The 12,692-nt window shown below is 46.0% G+C and overlaps 1 protein-coding gene across 2 annotated transcripts in view; it reads left to right on the top strand.

Annotated features, from left to right (window-relative positions):
* The first annotated feature begins 6,565 nt into the window (after window positions 1-6,565).
* The window catches only part of EPC2 (enhancer of polycomb 2), a 49,555-nt gene continuing 43,428 nt past the window's right edge, over window positions 6,566-12,692 (top strand). For both annotated transcript variants that reach the window (XR_015183494.1, XM_086465185.1), the window contains exon 1: window positions 6,566-6,718. Coding sequence is in view for 1 of the 2 variants with exons in the window: in XM_086465185.1 (XP_086321311.1) it covers window positions 6,566-6,718 (153 nt within the window). In the remaining variant the exon portion in view is untranslated. The remainder of the gene's footprint in view (window positions 6,719-12,692) is intronic.

The raw sequence follows: 12,692 nt of genomic DNA, 5'->3' as shown, positions 1-12,692 counted from the left end.
TCTTACCAGCCTCAGAACTAGGTGGGCAGGGAAAATGTTGCCATTCTGAATCAGTAAAAATACCTGTTCTATCTGGGCCGCTAATCCAGAAGACAGCAATTATCAAAGTATTTTTTAGGTAAGCTGGTGGCTTTTAGGGTTTTTATAAAAAGTTATGCTTTGTGTATTTCCTGGTTTCTTATTTTTACAGTTATGCACAAATTTAGTGTTGGAAAGCAGACCCACTTCTACCCTTGCGCTAAAATTCAGGAGAATTACGAAGCTCTGAGGAGGAAAGGGAGCACCTCCTACTGCTGGGGCAGAGGTGTTCAGAGCCCACGTTAGGGAAATCCCTTCACTCTGGCTTCTGAGCTCTGCATAAAAATTGTAACAGTTTTTAATGCCCCATGATTCTTATTTTAGTGGTACTTTTAAGTGGCAGGATGTGGTTTATTTTTTAATTTCTTGACACAAGCTGGGGAGTTCCCAGCTCCTCAAAACACCTTGATTCAAAAAAAAAAAAAAATTAAAAAAATTACCTGGTATTTGCCTCCTAAGGTGTGAGACTTTGGGATAAATTTGTATACATTTGTAAACTTGGTTTTCATGATTTTCTGTGCCAGATTTTTCAAAGTGACAGTTGAGTAAATCTCTCGCTTTTTAAGGCCTACTGTTACTTTACAAAACGTAACGGCATAAACGCAATCCTTACTGTGTACCAATTTTAACAGTAGTTTTCTAGTTCCAGTCGTAACCATTCTTTTCCTCTTTAATGGTCACTGAGTGGTAAAGTTACCTGTGTCCTGGTGGGAAAACAAACGAACACGCAACATTTCCACAAGTCATGTGGAAGCTGCAGCGCTTCAGAAGGACCAGGAAGGGACCAGCCCGTGCCACGCCAAGCGTCATCTGGTTTTGCTTAGTGCAAAGAGCTTTTTTTTTTTTGGTTGAGGGGGAAGGGGAGAGAATGGGGAAGAGTATTGGTTTGTCTTCAGAGAACTGTCAAAACTCTATGCTGAGACTTTCTGAGGTACAGGAGGGGTTTGGTATTTCTGCTGTTTGGCTCTTCTGTTCCCTTGTGAAGATTCCAGTTCATGACAGAGGAGAAGCTGTCGCTTCGCAGCCCCCGGCCGGTCTGCCGATCCCACGCGGGAGGAGCCGAACCAGCTGCCTTAACGTGATCTCCCTTCGCACTTTTCACCGCAACGTCTGCAAGATCTCACCGTGTGATGTCGATGATGCCGTGCTGGCTCTCCCGTCAAGTCTCGCCTGTCAAATACCCAACGAAACAGTGATTCTGTCCATGCTGGTAATTTTCGACATTAAGTGATGTCAAATAGGTTCAAAATGCTTTTGGTAGACTTTTTAATGTTCATGATTTTCAGTGGGTTTATCGCTTGAGACACGGGGATTTCTTTAGTATGAATTAATGCATCATATTTAAGCGATGAATATCCTTATTATGAAATACCCTTTGGTGAAAAAGGATTGCCATTTCAGAACACCGCTTTGTTTCCGAATGCATCGCTTTTGCTTCATATTCTATCCTGCCTGTTTTAAAAACCAGCCCCAGATTTCTGAGCTATCGAGATGCACTCGTACAGGTGGCTAACGGCTTTACTTGATGTTCTACAACTGCTCAATTCAAATACTAACTGTGAGAGAGATTAATATAGACATATATGCATGTCTACATCGATGAAGAACAAATTTAAGCCGACAAAGGTAAACCTGAATGTCGTTACAAGCACCTACGAATGACCTCGGTGATTGGCATCCGTTGGGCAAACTAGTTGTTCCGTAAGGAAGTGGCGTGTCGTATAAACGTGCGGGTTGACAGGGTATAATTCTAAGACAAATTCATCTGGTTTTATAATCGCATTGTTGTTAACTTACCTGTTGAATTGTGTCATAAAAGAGCGCAGTCACAGTCAGGAGTGGATTTATTGTTTGACTGAGAATCCGAGACTTTACATGACAGGAAACCACTGCACCAGGTTCCTCTAAAGAGCAGATGACCCCTTCCGATGCCTGTGGTAACCTTCAGACATAAGGAACACTTTCCGTTCATTTTAAACTTATTTCTTGACATAGATATTTTTTGGTATAAAACTCTTAAATCAGGAGCTTCCTGCTGCTTCCTAGCTCAAGCATTTTTCATCATTCTCCCTTCCTGCTGTAATTTGGGGCATCAGCTATTTTCATAGATGCCTTTTCATTTAGTTTTAGATTGTGTCTGTTGCTGTTGGGCTCGAGATTTTAACGCAGGTTTCAACTTTTAGAATTTTCTTTCAGAGCTTTAAATCTCCCAAGAAGCTATGCCATGCTAGATTTCAGGTTGTGGTGGACAGGTTTTGGTGACCTTAAAGAGGAAAATGTGCAGGCTGCCGGTCCCCTAAACCCTTTGAATAATTCGAAATAGAAATGGTTTGGAATAGCTGATACATTTAACGCCGAACATTAGCCACTAAGCATGCTTAGTAGCTACTTTGATCAAGCTCTTTTCCCTGACAAAACCCCCCTTTGAAATGAATAGGACAGAGGTTCCTTTCATGTCAATAGGAGTTCTCAGACACAGGGAGAAAGAAGGACTTCATAACCTTTAAAAAGACTCCCCTAGTCCATTCATATCTCTCCTGGAAAGCTCAGCACTTTCCCTTGTGCTGAAGTTACTAAGCCAGCCTCCTGGCTACTTTCAGCCTCCCTTCTAGCGAAGCTTGGCTTAAACATGAGATCAAAACACTCCGTAATGAGGCTGCTGCTCCTGCTGCCGCCGAGGCAGGGACCCTGAATGCACAACGGCCGCACCAGAGGCATCGGAAATATTTGTTAGCACCGATTCGTCAGCATCGCTCTCCTCATCGCATCTTCTAACCCTCGTGCGGGGTGTACCTGGCGTGTTGCGGCAGGCAAAGACAATTCTTCTATACCCTTCATATCCTGACGATTGGTTTTGTGTATTTACAGTCATTAGCACCCTAAAATTCCACTTCTCTTTTAACACCATGCAATTAATGAAGGTTTCGAAAACCCCACGAGGATAAAAGACACCCTGCCTTTTCAGAGGCCATTAACCACTTCTGGAATCTCTGTTTCTATACTGCCCGTGCATTTTTTTTTTTAAATACTTCTTGTATTTATGAGGAAGCATCGCACAAAATAAAGAACTATTACATGCTCATGACATATCATATCGCAATAATGTACATTGAGATGTCTTGACATAATTTTCCATAAGTGATGCTTCTGCTTCGTGTAAGACTAATGCAGGGAGATGTATATTATTAGGAAAAAAAAAAGGGGGGGGGGGGGGGGGGGGAGAAAAACTTGCAAAAAAGCCACCAAAAATGGCCCAGGCTTTAGGCAGCTACAGTGAGAACAAGTATTCCTTGTGTTAAATGTCACTATGGAGAAGCAGAACCAAAAGCAAGGACATGGTAAAGCCCCCAAGTCTCTGTAACTCTAACATTTCCATTGATATATGCGTTCAAATGAAATTTGGGTATTTTTGGACCATCCAGTACGCAAGTGTGCATATTCAATTCTGTTATCTTAGACAGAAAATAAGAAGACAAGTCAGAATTCAGCTACTGAACAAATAATTTTGTCTGAGACATTGCATCAAAAGGAAGATATTTTATCTTAGGACAAGTACAGCTCGTAATTTTTTAACAGCTGAAATTCTTCAGAAAACCTGTAATATTTTACTGGATAGAGAGATCAGCATATGTACTGAAAAGACGTACGGTTCTGGCTTAAAGCTAAGCCAATATACGTCAAAAATTTCGCCCCAGCCGTGTTTGGCTCTGTGCAATGGCGTTTTTGGCTGCATAAAAACTCCCTCAGTATCCCACAGGGCATCATTTAAAAAAAAATTGTATTGCTTGTAGAAATAAAATAGTGGGATGAGTTTAGGACCAAGAACCGCCTTGAGGGTAAATATGTTGCAATTTTTGTTGGGTTTTTTTTTGGTTTAAGCAGTGAAAAAGAACAGATCGTGCACACAAAGGGAAAAGGTGATCGGTATCTATCGTTCAGTTGTGCTAACTGAAAAAGCGAAAAAAATCCTTTGGCGGTGTGCAAAACGCCTCTTTCTTGCTAGAAGGGAAGCAGAAAGAGGAAAGTCCTTCCTTGTCTTTTAACTACTTGAGGAAGTACTTCAGGAGGAACCACCTGTTCCACACAGCAAGCCGAACCTTTTCAAACGCACGCCAGCCGTACAGCTGGGCTGTAAGAGAATCTTTACGAATTTACAAGGAAAATGCACGAAGATGAAAACATATTTTATTTACCTAGACTGGAATTCATGCGCCTCACACGCCGCCAACCACCGTAGGGGAAGCTTAGACCTGGGTGCAATTCTAAATGTCTGTGCTGAGATGTGGAGGGGGGTGCCGGCAGGGGAGGCTGGGTTCGGACCAGCGTTTCCTCGAGGCACATGTTTAGGTAGTGGATAGACGAGACAACTTCACTCCAGAAAACGGCAGCTGCCTGCTGCTCCCAGTCAGTTTGGAGGTATCGAACCAGTGTTGGGTGTTGGAAGTTTGGCCACTTCTAAAATGGTGCTGAACTACCAACTCTAAGCTAGAAACTATATAACGTTTAAATATTTGCGTGTTAATTCTAATCCAAGTCAAGAATCGCTGGTTTTTATGAATAAAAATATTTCAAGGGAGTTATAAATCAGTGCAGTCCATCACAGTTCTGTTCTCTGTTCCTTTTCTCAAAATTTTTAAAGCTTCATTTGTTCACGTGACTGCTGCTGAACATCAGCCTGATGCTTTCATAGGAGTGGCTAACGTAATGTCCAGATCGCTTTCCCAAGCTAATTTGGGTCCATGGCTCACGAATGTAATGTTATTACTGCTTCTTTTTCCCTCCTGGGTAGTACTGCACTTGTTTCACCTTCCTTCTCTCTCTCTCCCCAGCTAACGCAATTCTTTATTCTTCATTTTGTAAATCATGTGTTTATCACGTAGTTGTATTTGCTATATAAAACTGTATCAACAACAAACATAGCAGGTAACTAAAAACAAACTGCAATTTAGAGACTGAACCTATTTGGCCAAGCTTTTTTTTTTTTTCTTTTAAATAAAAAAAATGGAATATTAGATACAGTTGGCACTGTGGTCCAAATGGTAACGTGGTCACGTTTCACCTGCCTAACAGCTCCCGTTTATTTCAGAGAAGACGATTGCACTGGCAGCTCCTGTAAGAGCTCTCAGGCAGAGGTGAGAAAAAGCAGCCGGCCTGATCTCAGGGTGTCCAAGTCATATGGACGTGTCGAGGTGTTTGAAGTGCTAAAGGTTTTTGACAAAGGGCTTTGCAGACTCGAGTCCACACATTGAGCCGACACGGGAAGCTCTGGATCGGTCGAGGACTGTGGCTTTGTCCACGTGGAGCACTCGGGGTTATTCTTTCCAAGTCGGACGCCTCGCTCCGGTTTAGCACTGTACCCTTCGGAAGCGAGCCGAACCGAACCGGAGCGAGACACTTCTGCCGCGGAGGAGCACCGGTGAGCACGCACCATGCTGCTATCCCCGAGTAGCTCCGGGCCTACGGATAGGGCTTTAACACACGCCTCTGCACGTGGGAAGCACCTTATTCTGCAGCACCCAGAACCTCAACCCCTCTTCCAGGCTCAGTCCACACAGGACGTCACTTTTGATGAAAAAAAAAAAAAAATAAAATTGAGCAGATACGCGTTTGTTTCTGAAGCGTTGGTTTGTAACAATAACTGAAGTTGATTCTCCTGGCGGCTGTTTTTATTGCTAAAACGTTTTAACCCCCAACCAGCCAACGATGCGAGCCACCGGCCCGCACCGAGGAGAGGAGCCCCGGGCCGGCGATGAGGGCTCCAGCCCCGGAGAGAAGGAAGCCCTCCCTTCTCTCCTCACGGGCCTCCCGCCACCGGCACAGGGTGACCCTCGGTGTCCGTCACCGGCTCCGGCAGCGGCGGGGCGCATCGCTCGTAGCCCCGGCGCCACTTTCTCCAGTCACAAGCTCCTCCCGGTGCTCCGCCCGCAGCGGGAAGGAGGGGGGGGGGGGGGGGGGTGGCGGCGGGGGGACACGGACGGACAGCGAGTTGTGTGTGTGTGTGTGTGTCCCATTACAGCCCGTCCCGCCTCGCCTCAGCGGGCACCGTCCCGTCCCGCCTCAGCCGCCGCGGTCCCGCCGCCCCCCTCAGCCTCCCGCCTTCGGCTGCGCGCGCACCGCCGCTGCCCCCCTCTCTCTCTCTCCTCTCTCCTCCCTCCTCCCTCCCCGTCTCCCCCCCACCCTCCCCGCTTCCCCCCCCTCCCTCCCCCGGAGCTCTCGCGTTGGCTGTCGGGATCGCTGGCCGCTTTGGTTAATGTCCGCCATGTTTGCCATGGCGCAGGGAGCGGATCGAGCGAGCCCGGCGCGGATCTAGGGCTGCGGGGCGTGCGCTGTGAGCTACGGGCGGCCCCGCGGAGAGCTGTTCCGGGGCGTCGGGACCCTCCATGGTGGTGCGGGCCGGGTGCGGGAGCGGCTGGGAGGCGGCGGCGAGGCCGCACTGAAGGCCCCCCCCGCCCGCCCGGCCCCGGGGTGTTATTGTGAGGGGGAGACAATGAGCAAACTCTCCTTCCGAGCCCGGGCGCTAGACGCCGCCAAACCGCTGCCCATCTACCGCGGCAAGGACATGCCCGACCTCAACGACTGCGTCTCCATCAACCGGGCTGTGCCGCAGATGCCCACGGGGATGGAGAAAGAGGAGGAATCGGTAAGGGAGCCGCGCAGGGGGGGCACCATTGTTTATCAGACACCCCCCTCCCCTCACGGGAAATAGGCCATTGGCATTCACCAAGCGCACTACGCACGCTCCCCACCGCAGCGCTGCACGGTTCTTACGGGGCCCTGCGCAAAGAGCGCAGCGTAAACTGCTGTCCGACGCCGTAAGCGGGCCCTGCTCCGCCATCTTCTTTGCGTCCCGACTCGCGAGTGTTTTGATTAGTGGCGGTGGTGTGTGGGGGGGGAGGCCTTTACGCTAGCGTAAGAAGGAGGAAGGCGCAAGATGCATCTCTGAATGAGCGAGCGGGCGCTGCGGCCGCAGTTGGCGTAGCGTGCCTTTGCCGCCGCTGCCGCCGCTTCCCTTGTGCGTGGGGGAGCGGGAGCGGAGCGGGGCGGACCGGCGGGGTGGCGGCGGGGCGGCTCCGGGTGCCTGCCCGCCGTAGCGGCCTTGGCGGACGGCAGAGCGGAGGAAGCGGGAACGGGACGGCCTGCCTCTCAGCTCCCGCTGTGGCAGAGCGCTCTGCGGAGGTGCAGGCTCCCCGAGCCGGCTTGGCGCTTGGCGGGGACGTTGTGGTGACAAGCGGCGTTTTTGCCTTGTCCGTCCCCGGCTGCAAGCGGTGGAGGGTTGAGGGTTGCGCTTTGCCACAGGTTGTCCACACGTGCGGTGGCAGGGCACGGGGTCGGAGGGGACAAGGAGCAGCTTTGGCTTGCAGAGCTCGGTCCCTGCCGTGGGAGAAACCCCCGGGAGGTGCAAGGAGCTCGTACTTTCTCAAAAGAGATGTTTTGTGCTGCGTGGTGTGCACCAGAGGTCGGCTGCCGCGGCTGGATGTGTCGCGTTCAGCGTCGGGCTTTTAAGCGTTTAGATCATTTCTAAATAAACCAAGTGTTAAAACCCAGATATGCGGTGCTTGTTCTTCTTTCAGCGTTATATGGGGAAAAAGCTTTCGTCCACTGAAGTAAAGATAAGTTTCTGGGTTGTTTGTTGTTTTGTTTTGGTTTTTTTTTTGACAAGCAGTAGGACAGCACCGCTTGGAAAATGCTTGGCCACAGTTCTGGTGTCGTTTGAACGTACCGGTTTGTCTCCTCGATCTTTAAACATCTTGTGCTCCTTAGAGTTGTATAAGGCTTAGATACAGGCTCCCGGCTGTGCCTGTAGGTAGAGCCGATAGTAAATGCACCCTCCAGAATTTCTTCAATGAATCCGTGTCTCCGCCTCAGCCAAGCCTCGATGCGTGTGGATTGGCTTTTCGGAGGTTACAGCTGTCAAAGGAGGCTCCATGCCTTCCTGATTGGTTTTTCTCACTTGACTGTTGATATTAAAAGGAATCCTCTGTCTTAACCGATGTGGGGTTTTGTTTGTTTGGGTTTTCTTTTTTTTTTTTCCTATTTCCTCCATTGTTTTACAGTGTCTAGTACATTGTGATCAAAACTTCCAGTACTTCCCAAACAGTAAATTTCTGCTGGAGTCTGGGAGCGTATTTAAAAGGAACAACTGTGGTACTAACAAAGCAATCTTAGAGAGTAATTTGGGTTTTTTCGGTCTTTAAAGTCTACCTTGCAGCCCTGCGCTTGTGTTTAATGTTTATAAAATATGGCTTTTTTTTTTTTTTTAAATGATTGTGTTATTTTGATAAATCATGTTTTAAATAAACTTGTTAATGGACCTGCTGTAAGGGTTCAGGCAAGCTGCTTGTGGACTGCTTAAACGACCGTGAAGAAGATTGTCAGTAAAACTGCTTTACTGTTGTACTAAAATGTTGCTTTTCTGTAAGAATAAGGTTTATTTTCTCTGTGCTGAATTGTGGCTGTGTTTGATATATTATGTAATAGTCTCAAAACGAAGTGGTTGCTGAAGCACTGTATGAGCCCAGTGCTGGATACATGGGCCAGACAAGATTTTAAACTGTACTATTAATAGAGTGTTTAGATTATTGCCCTGTAGTGACAGTTTCATTCATGATGTTGCCCTTTTCCCAGTGTTGCACACATAATTCTTTAATGTAAATTTTTGTGGTAGTGGTATGTAAAGCCCTTCTAGGAAAGGCTGGTGTGGATGGCGGTAGTTAAATATCTGAGAAATACTTAAACAGCTTTTATTCCTAGCAAATATTGCTATGATCAATTTGATGTATTTTGAAAGGGACTTTTGATGGGTGAGAGAGAGATCCACATCTTCCTTTCTGACATTTCAATGACTTGAGCCGCTCAAGGGCACTTTTTTAGCCTGGACTTTTGCCAGGGGTGCATCTTGTGAAAGGTGTTTGAACCATCGAGGTAGCTGATGTACGTTCACTGCACAAAGACACAAAGCTCCTGCTGCTGTGGCCCTGGTGCGCTGCTTCCCTTGCTGTGCCACCCTGTGTGAAGCCTTGGGGAAATCAGAAAGGTCCTGTGCAGGGTGTCGTACACAATACCACCTTCCAGGGCAGGCTTACACTGAAAAAACCTGTCTGTTTACAGACCTGCGAGATTTAAAGTGGTTCCACGATATTCATCAAGATTAAGATTGACACGTCTGTCCGAGCTGTTCTTTACAAGCTCCTCTCACCAGCGCAGGCGTGTGATTTGCTTTGTTCACGTTTGGTGTTTTGTATACACAAAAATGCAGATTTTGGTCCATTTGTTTTTCATGTGGGGTTGTTTGTTTGTTTGTTTTTAAACTAGTCCTATTGTTTGGGACATAGGCTTAAAGCCTTGAGGGGGATGTCTTAATGATTATCGCTCTTTTCTACTGCTATTACTAAAGTTCTTTGGACTGTGTATTAAAATGTCACACAGTCCCTATGGTCCCAGACTGGGTAACAATACATGCTGCCGGCCATCCCACTACAAAAAAATACACTGCCCAGTTTGTCAGTGTGAGCGTCTTTATTGGACTGTTCTTTTGATCTTGATGAATATTGTGGAAGTATTGCTGTTTAAGTATCTTAGAGGTTTATACCCACTTGCAGCATTTTACAAATCAGCAGCTCATTTCTCTCGCTTGGAGATTCCAGCTGTGAAGGAATTAGGCTTCTGGTCTTTAGCATGTTTATATTGGCGGGTGTTTATAATTTACCCTAAATTAAACCTGAGGAAGAAAAATTATGTGGGTTTGTTTTCTGTTTGTAAACTTTCGTGAGTGAGAGATTACTGTTAAGCAAAAGCAGGAAGATGTCCTTTTGTGAGCTTCAGAAACTGAGCAGGAGCATTTCGTATTGTTTTTTTCTGATGAGTAAGAGTTGTATTTCATAATGCTAATGAATTGTTTTGGCTAGGAGGGGGAAAAGTTGCAGAATAGATAAGCCCTGGTTTTGTTTCTTATCGCATAACTATGTGTTTTTTATTTGAATACATATTAGCGGAGATTTGCTGAGTCGCACGTTGCGCGGGGGAAAAAATCGTGCTTGATAATGAAGCAAACTGGGGCTGAAGCTTTCAGAAGTAAATTTACTTGAGTTTTTAGGAAGCTAAAAGCATGGTGGTGGTTGATGATACCCAGGTTGCCTGGTCAGAGCCACCAGAACATTCATCTCAGAATTCTTGTTTGAACATAGATTCAGTTGCAGTTAAGTTTGACATCACAGGACAAGGCTGAGGTGGTAGAGGGAAATGTGCGTGAATACAAGCTGAGGACGCGGATTGACGTTATTAAAGTGCTGACAGAGTGCAAATGAGAAGTGACTTTCATTCCCAGTGCTTGAGTGATCACCTCGGGGTGATCTTTCCCTGGTCATTAAATATAATGTTCAATTTTGAGTATTTTGACAGGCTGGAAGTAGTTAACTTGAAGAAATTTTTTTCTTGTTTGTTTTTTTTTGGGTTTTTTTGATACTCTCCGAGTCCCTCAGTTTGTTCAGTTCTTGTTGTAACGCTGGAAACTCACAGTGTTCATCGTCTGCCTTTCGAGGCACCCTGAAGCAGTGTATTCATTCTGCTTTCAAAGGGTTAACTTTGCGCAAGTCCTCGTGTTTTTGTTTGGCTGTTATTGCTGATACAGCCTAACTTGCTGAATATTTTCCCCGATACAATGAGCTGGGAGAGTTCAATCAGGAGGACTTTGAAATATGTGCATGCACACACAAGATCATTAATTTAATGGCAGTGCTTACTGGCTTTTTTTAAAATAGTTTGTTACGACCCAGTCCTGTATTCACAGTTTCCTGCACATACTCTTATGCCTAAACTTTTTTTTGGTGATTTCTGTTTATAAGATCAAATAATAGTCACTTTTTAAAATCCAAATGAAACAATAGTTATTTATACTAAATTATAATTGTTAACCAATAGGTGTCTTAAAACAATTAGATTAAAATTTATGACAGCAGTATTTTTAGAGAGATGAAGTTGTGTTGTTAGCTGTGCTGTTGACATCCATGACTTCTAGAAAGGTGATTAAATAAATGCAGCCACATATTACAGACTCGCACACAAAGGGTGAGGCTGGAGGGGACCATGGAGGTCACCTGTTGCCCAGAACCGTGTCCAGATGGTTTTTGAATATCTCCAAGGTAGGAGGTATCAGATGTGTGAGGAATGAATTGAGGTGCTGATCAGAAGTTCCCACCCGGTACTGTCTGATGCACTCAGGTTGAAGTTTAAAACATAAATGTACCTAAACGGCTCCCCATGTGGACAGAACCTGTTGTAACTTGGGGTTTGTGTGGCGGGTGTGCATTCATAACCTGTGGTTGAATGCTCGAGGTTGCTTACAAATGAGGGGCATTGTAGGACAAAGAAGAAGCCAGGACACCAGTGTGTGAAATAGAAGGTCAACAGAGGATAACTTTAGTTCAAACCGTGCAAATACCCTGTAAAACAAAAATCCCTCAGAAAGTCTTTCTGAAAGTCTAAGTAAGAAACTCAAAAGATTGTATTTCTGTGCAAAACTCTGTGAAATCCAGGCAGCAGACTTTTTGGGGGGGGAAAGAAATGGGGTTTGATTAGAATCAACTGGCTTATGTGCTGGGGAAATGTAATTCCCAGTAGAAGTTTATTTCTCGGTTTGAGTTCAGTGCTTGTATTTTTTTTTTACTTCTTTTGGGTTTATTTGGAGGCTGCTGGGATTACTGAAGTATGTTTGGTAGTAGGTAGCGTCATGCTGTGTTGCAGTCTTTATTTGTGGAATTTTAAACTTCAGTTCTGTGTGTAAGACCTCTTCCCTGCCTTCAGGTCCTGTATTTTTCTCCCTCCCTTTGAGAGCCAGCACGTCATGCAGTGATGTTCCTCAAAGTGTGCCTTTCAGCCCCATTTCACAGCCATTATTTCAGTTTTCAGCTGTGATCCTCTACCCTTCCTGTGCTTTCACCTGCAAAATACTGTTGTGGCCAAGAGAAGCTACTTTTTACCATCCCTTTTGATAATGGTGCATCAGACTTAACACTTGAGTAGGCTGAATTGTCTTAGCTTGATACTGCAGTGGGGATGAACATAAGCTGTTGATGAGCGTGGACCCTGTGTAAACGCTGGAGTTGCTGAGCACTGTTAACTGGTGAGCTGTTAGACCGACTAGCTTCGGTTTTAATCTGTTCTGGCTGTATTTATGTGGCTGAAGTTAAACAATTTTATATTGATTTGCTCTAAAGTCGCAAACTCGGGATCAGTTTATTAGGGCTTATCACATTAACACCTATCGGCTAACCTGTAACAACTGCTTGTGAGTATAGGCTTAGCCTGTGACTAATGTCAAGTAATTTATCTTGGAGTGTGCTTTTAAGATCCAGCTGAGACGGAGTGACTGTGGCCTGCAGCTGGTGGGGGTGGTCTGCTTTTCGAAGCGCTGAGGCCCGTCTGACTTGCTAAGAGGAGGTGAAAGCCCACCGGTGGAAATGCTGAGCATCCTTGACCTTCACGAGAAGTGGTGGGAACACGTGGGGATAGCAGGCTTGGGAATGGAGAAGCGGTGTTACTGTTACCCTTTTGGTGTCAGCCGGAGGTTAGATGGGTTCAGCCGTATCTCAAAACCACCCTCTTAATTTAGATAAAGC

The sequence above is a fragment of the Leptosomus discolor genome, chromosome 5, assembly GCF_034619465.1.
Source record: "Leptosomus discolor isolate bLepDis1 chromosome 5, bLepDis1.hap2, whole genome shotgun sequence".
In the NCBI taxonomy this organism is placed as follows: Eukaryota; Metazoa; Chordata; class Aves; order Leptosomiformes; family Leptosomidae; genus Leptosomus; species Leptosomus discolor.
The sequence above is the reverse complement of the archived record's forward strand: the minus strand, read 5'-3'. Positions and strand labels throughout refer to the sequence as shown.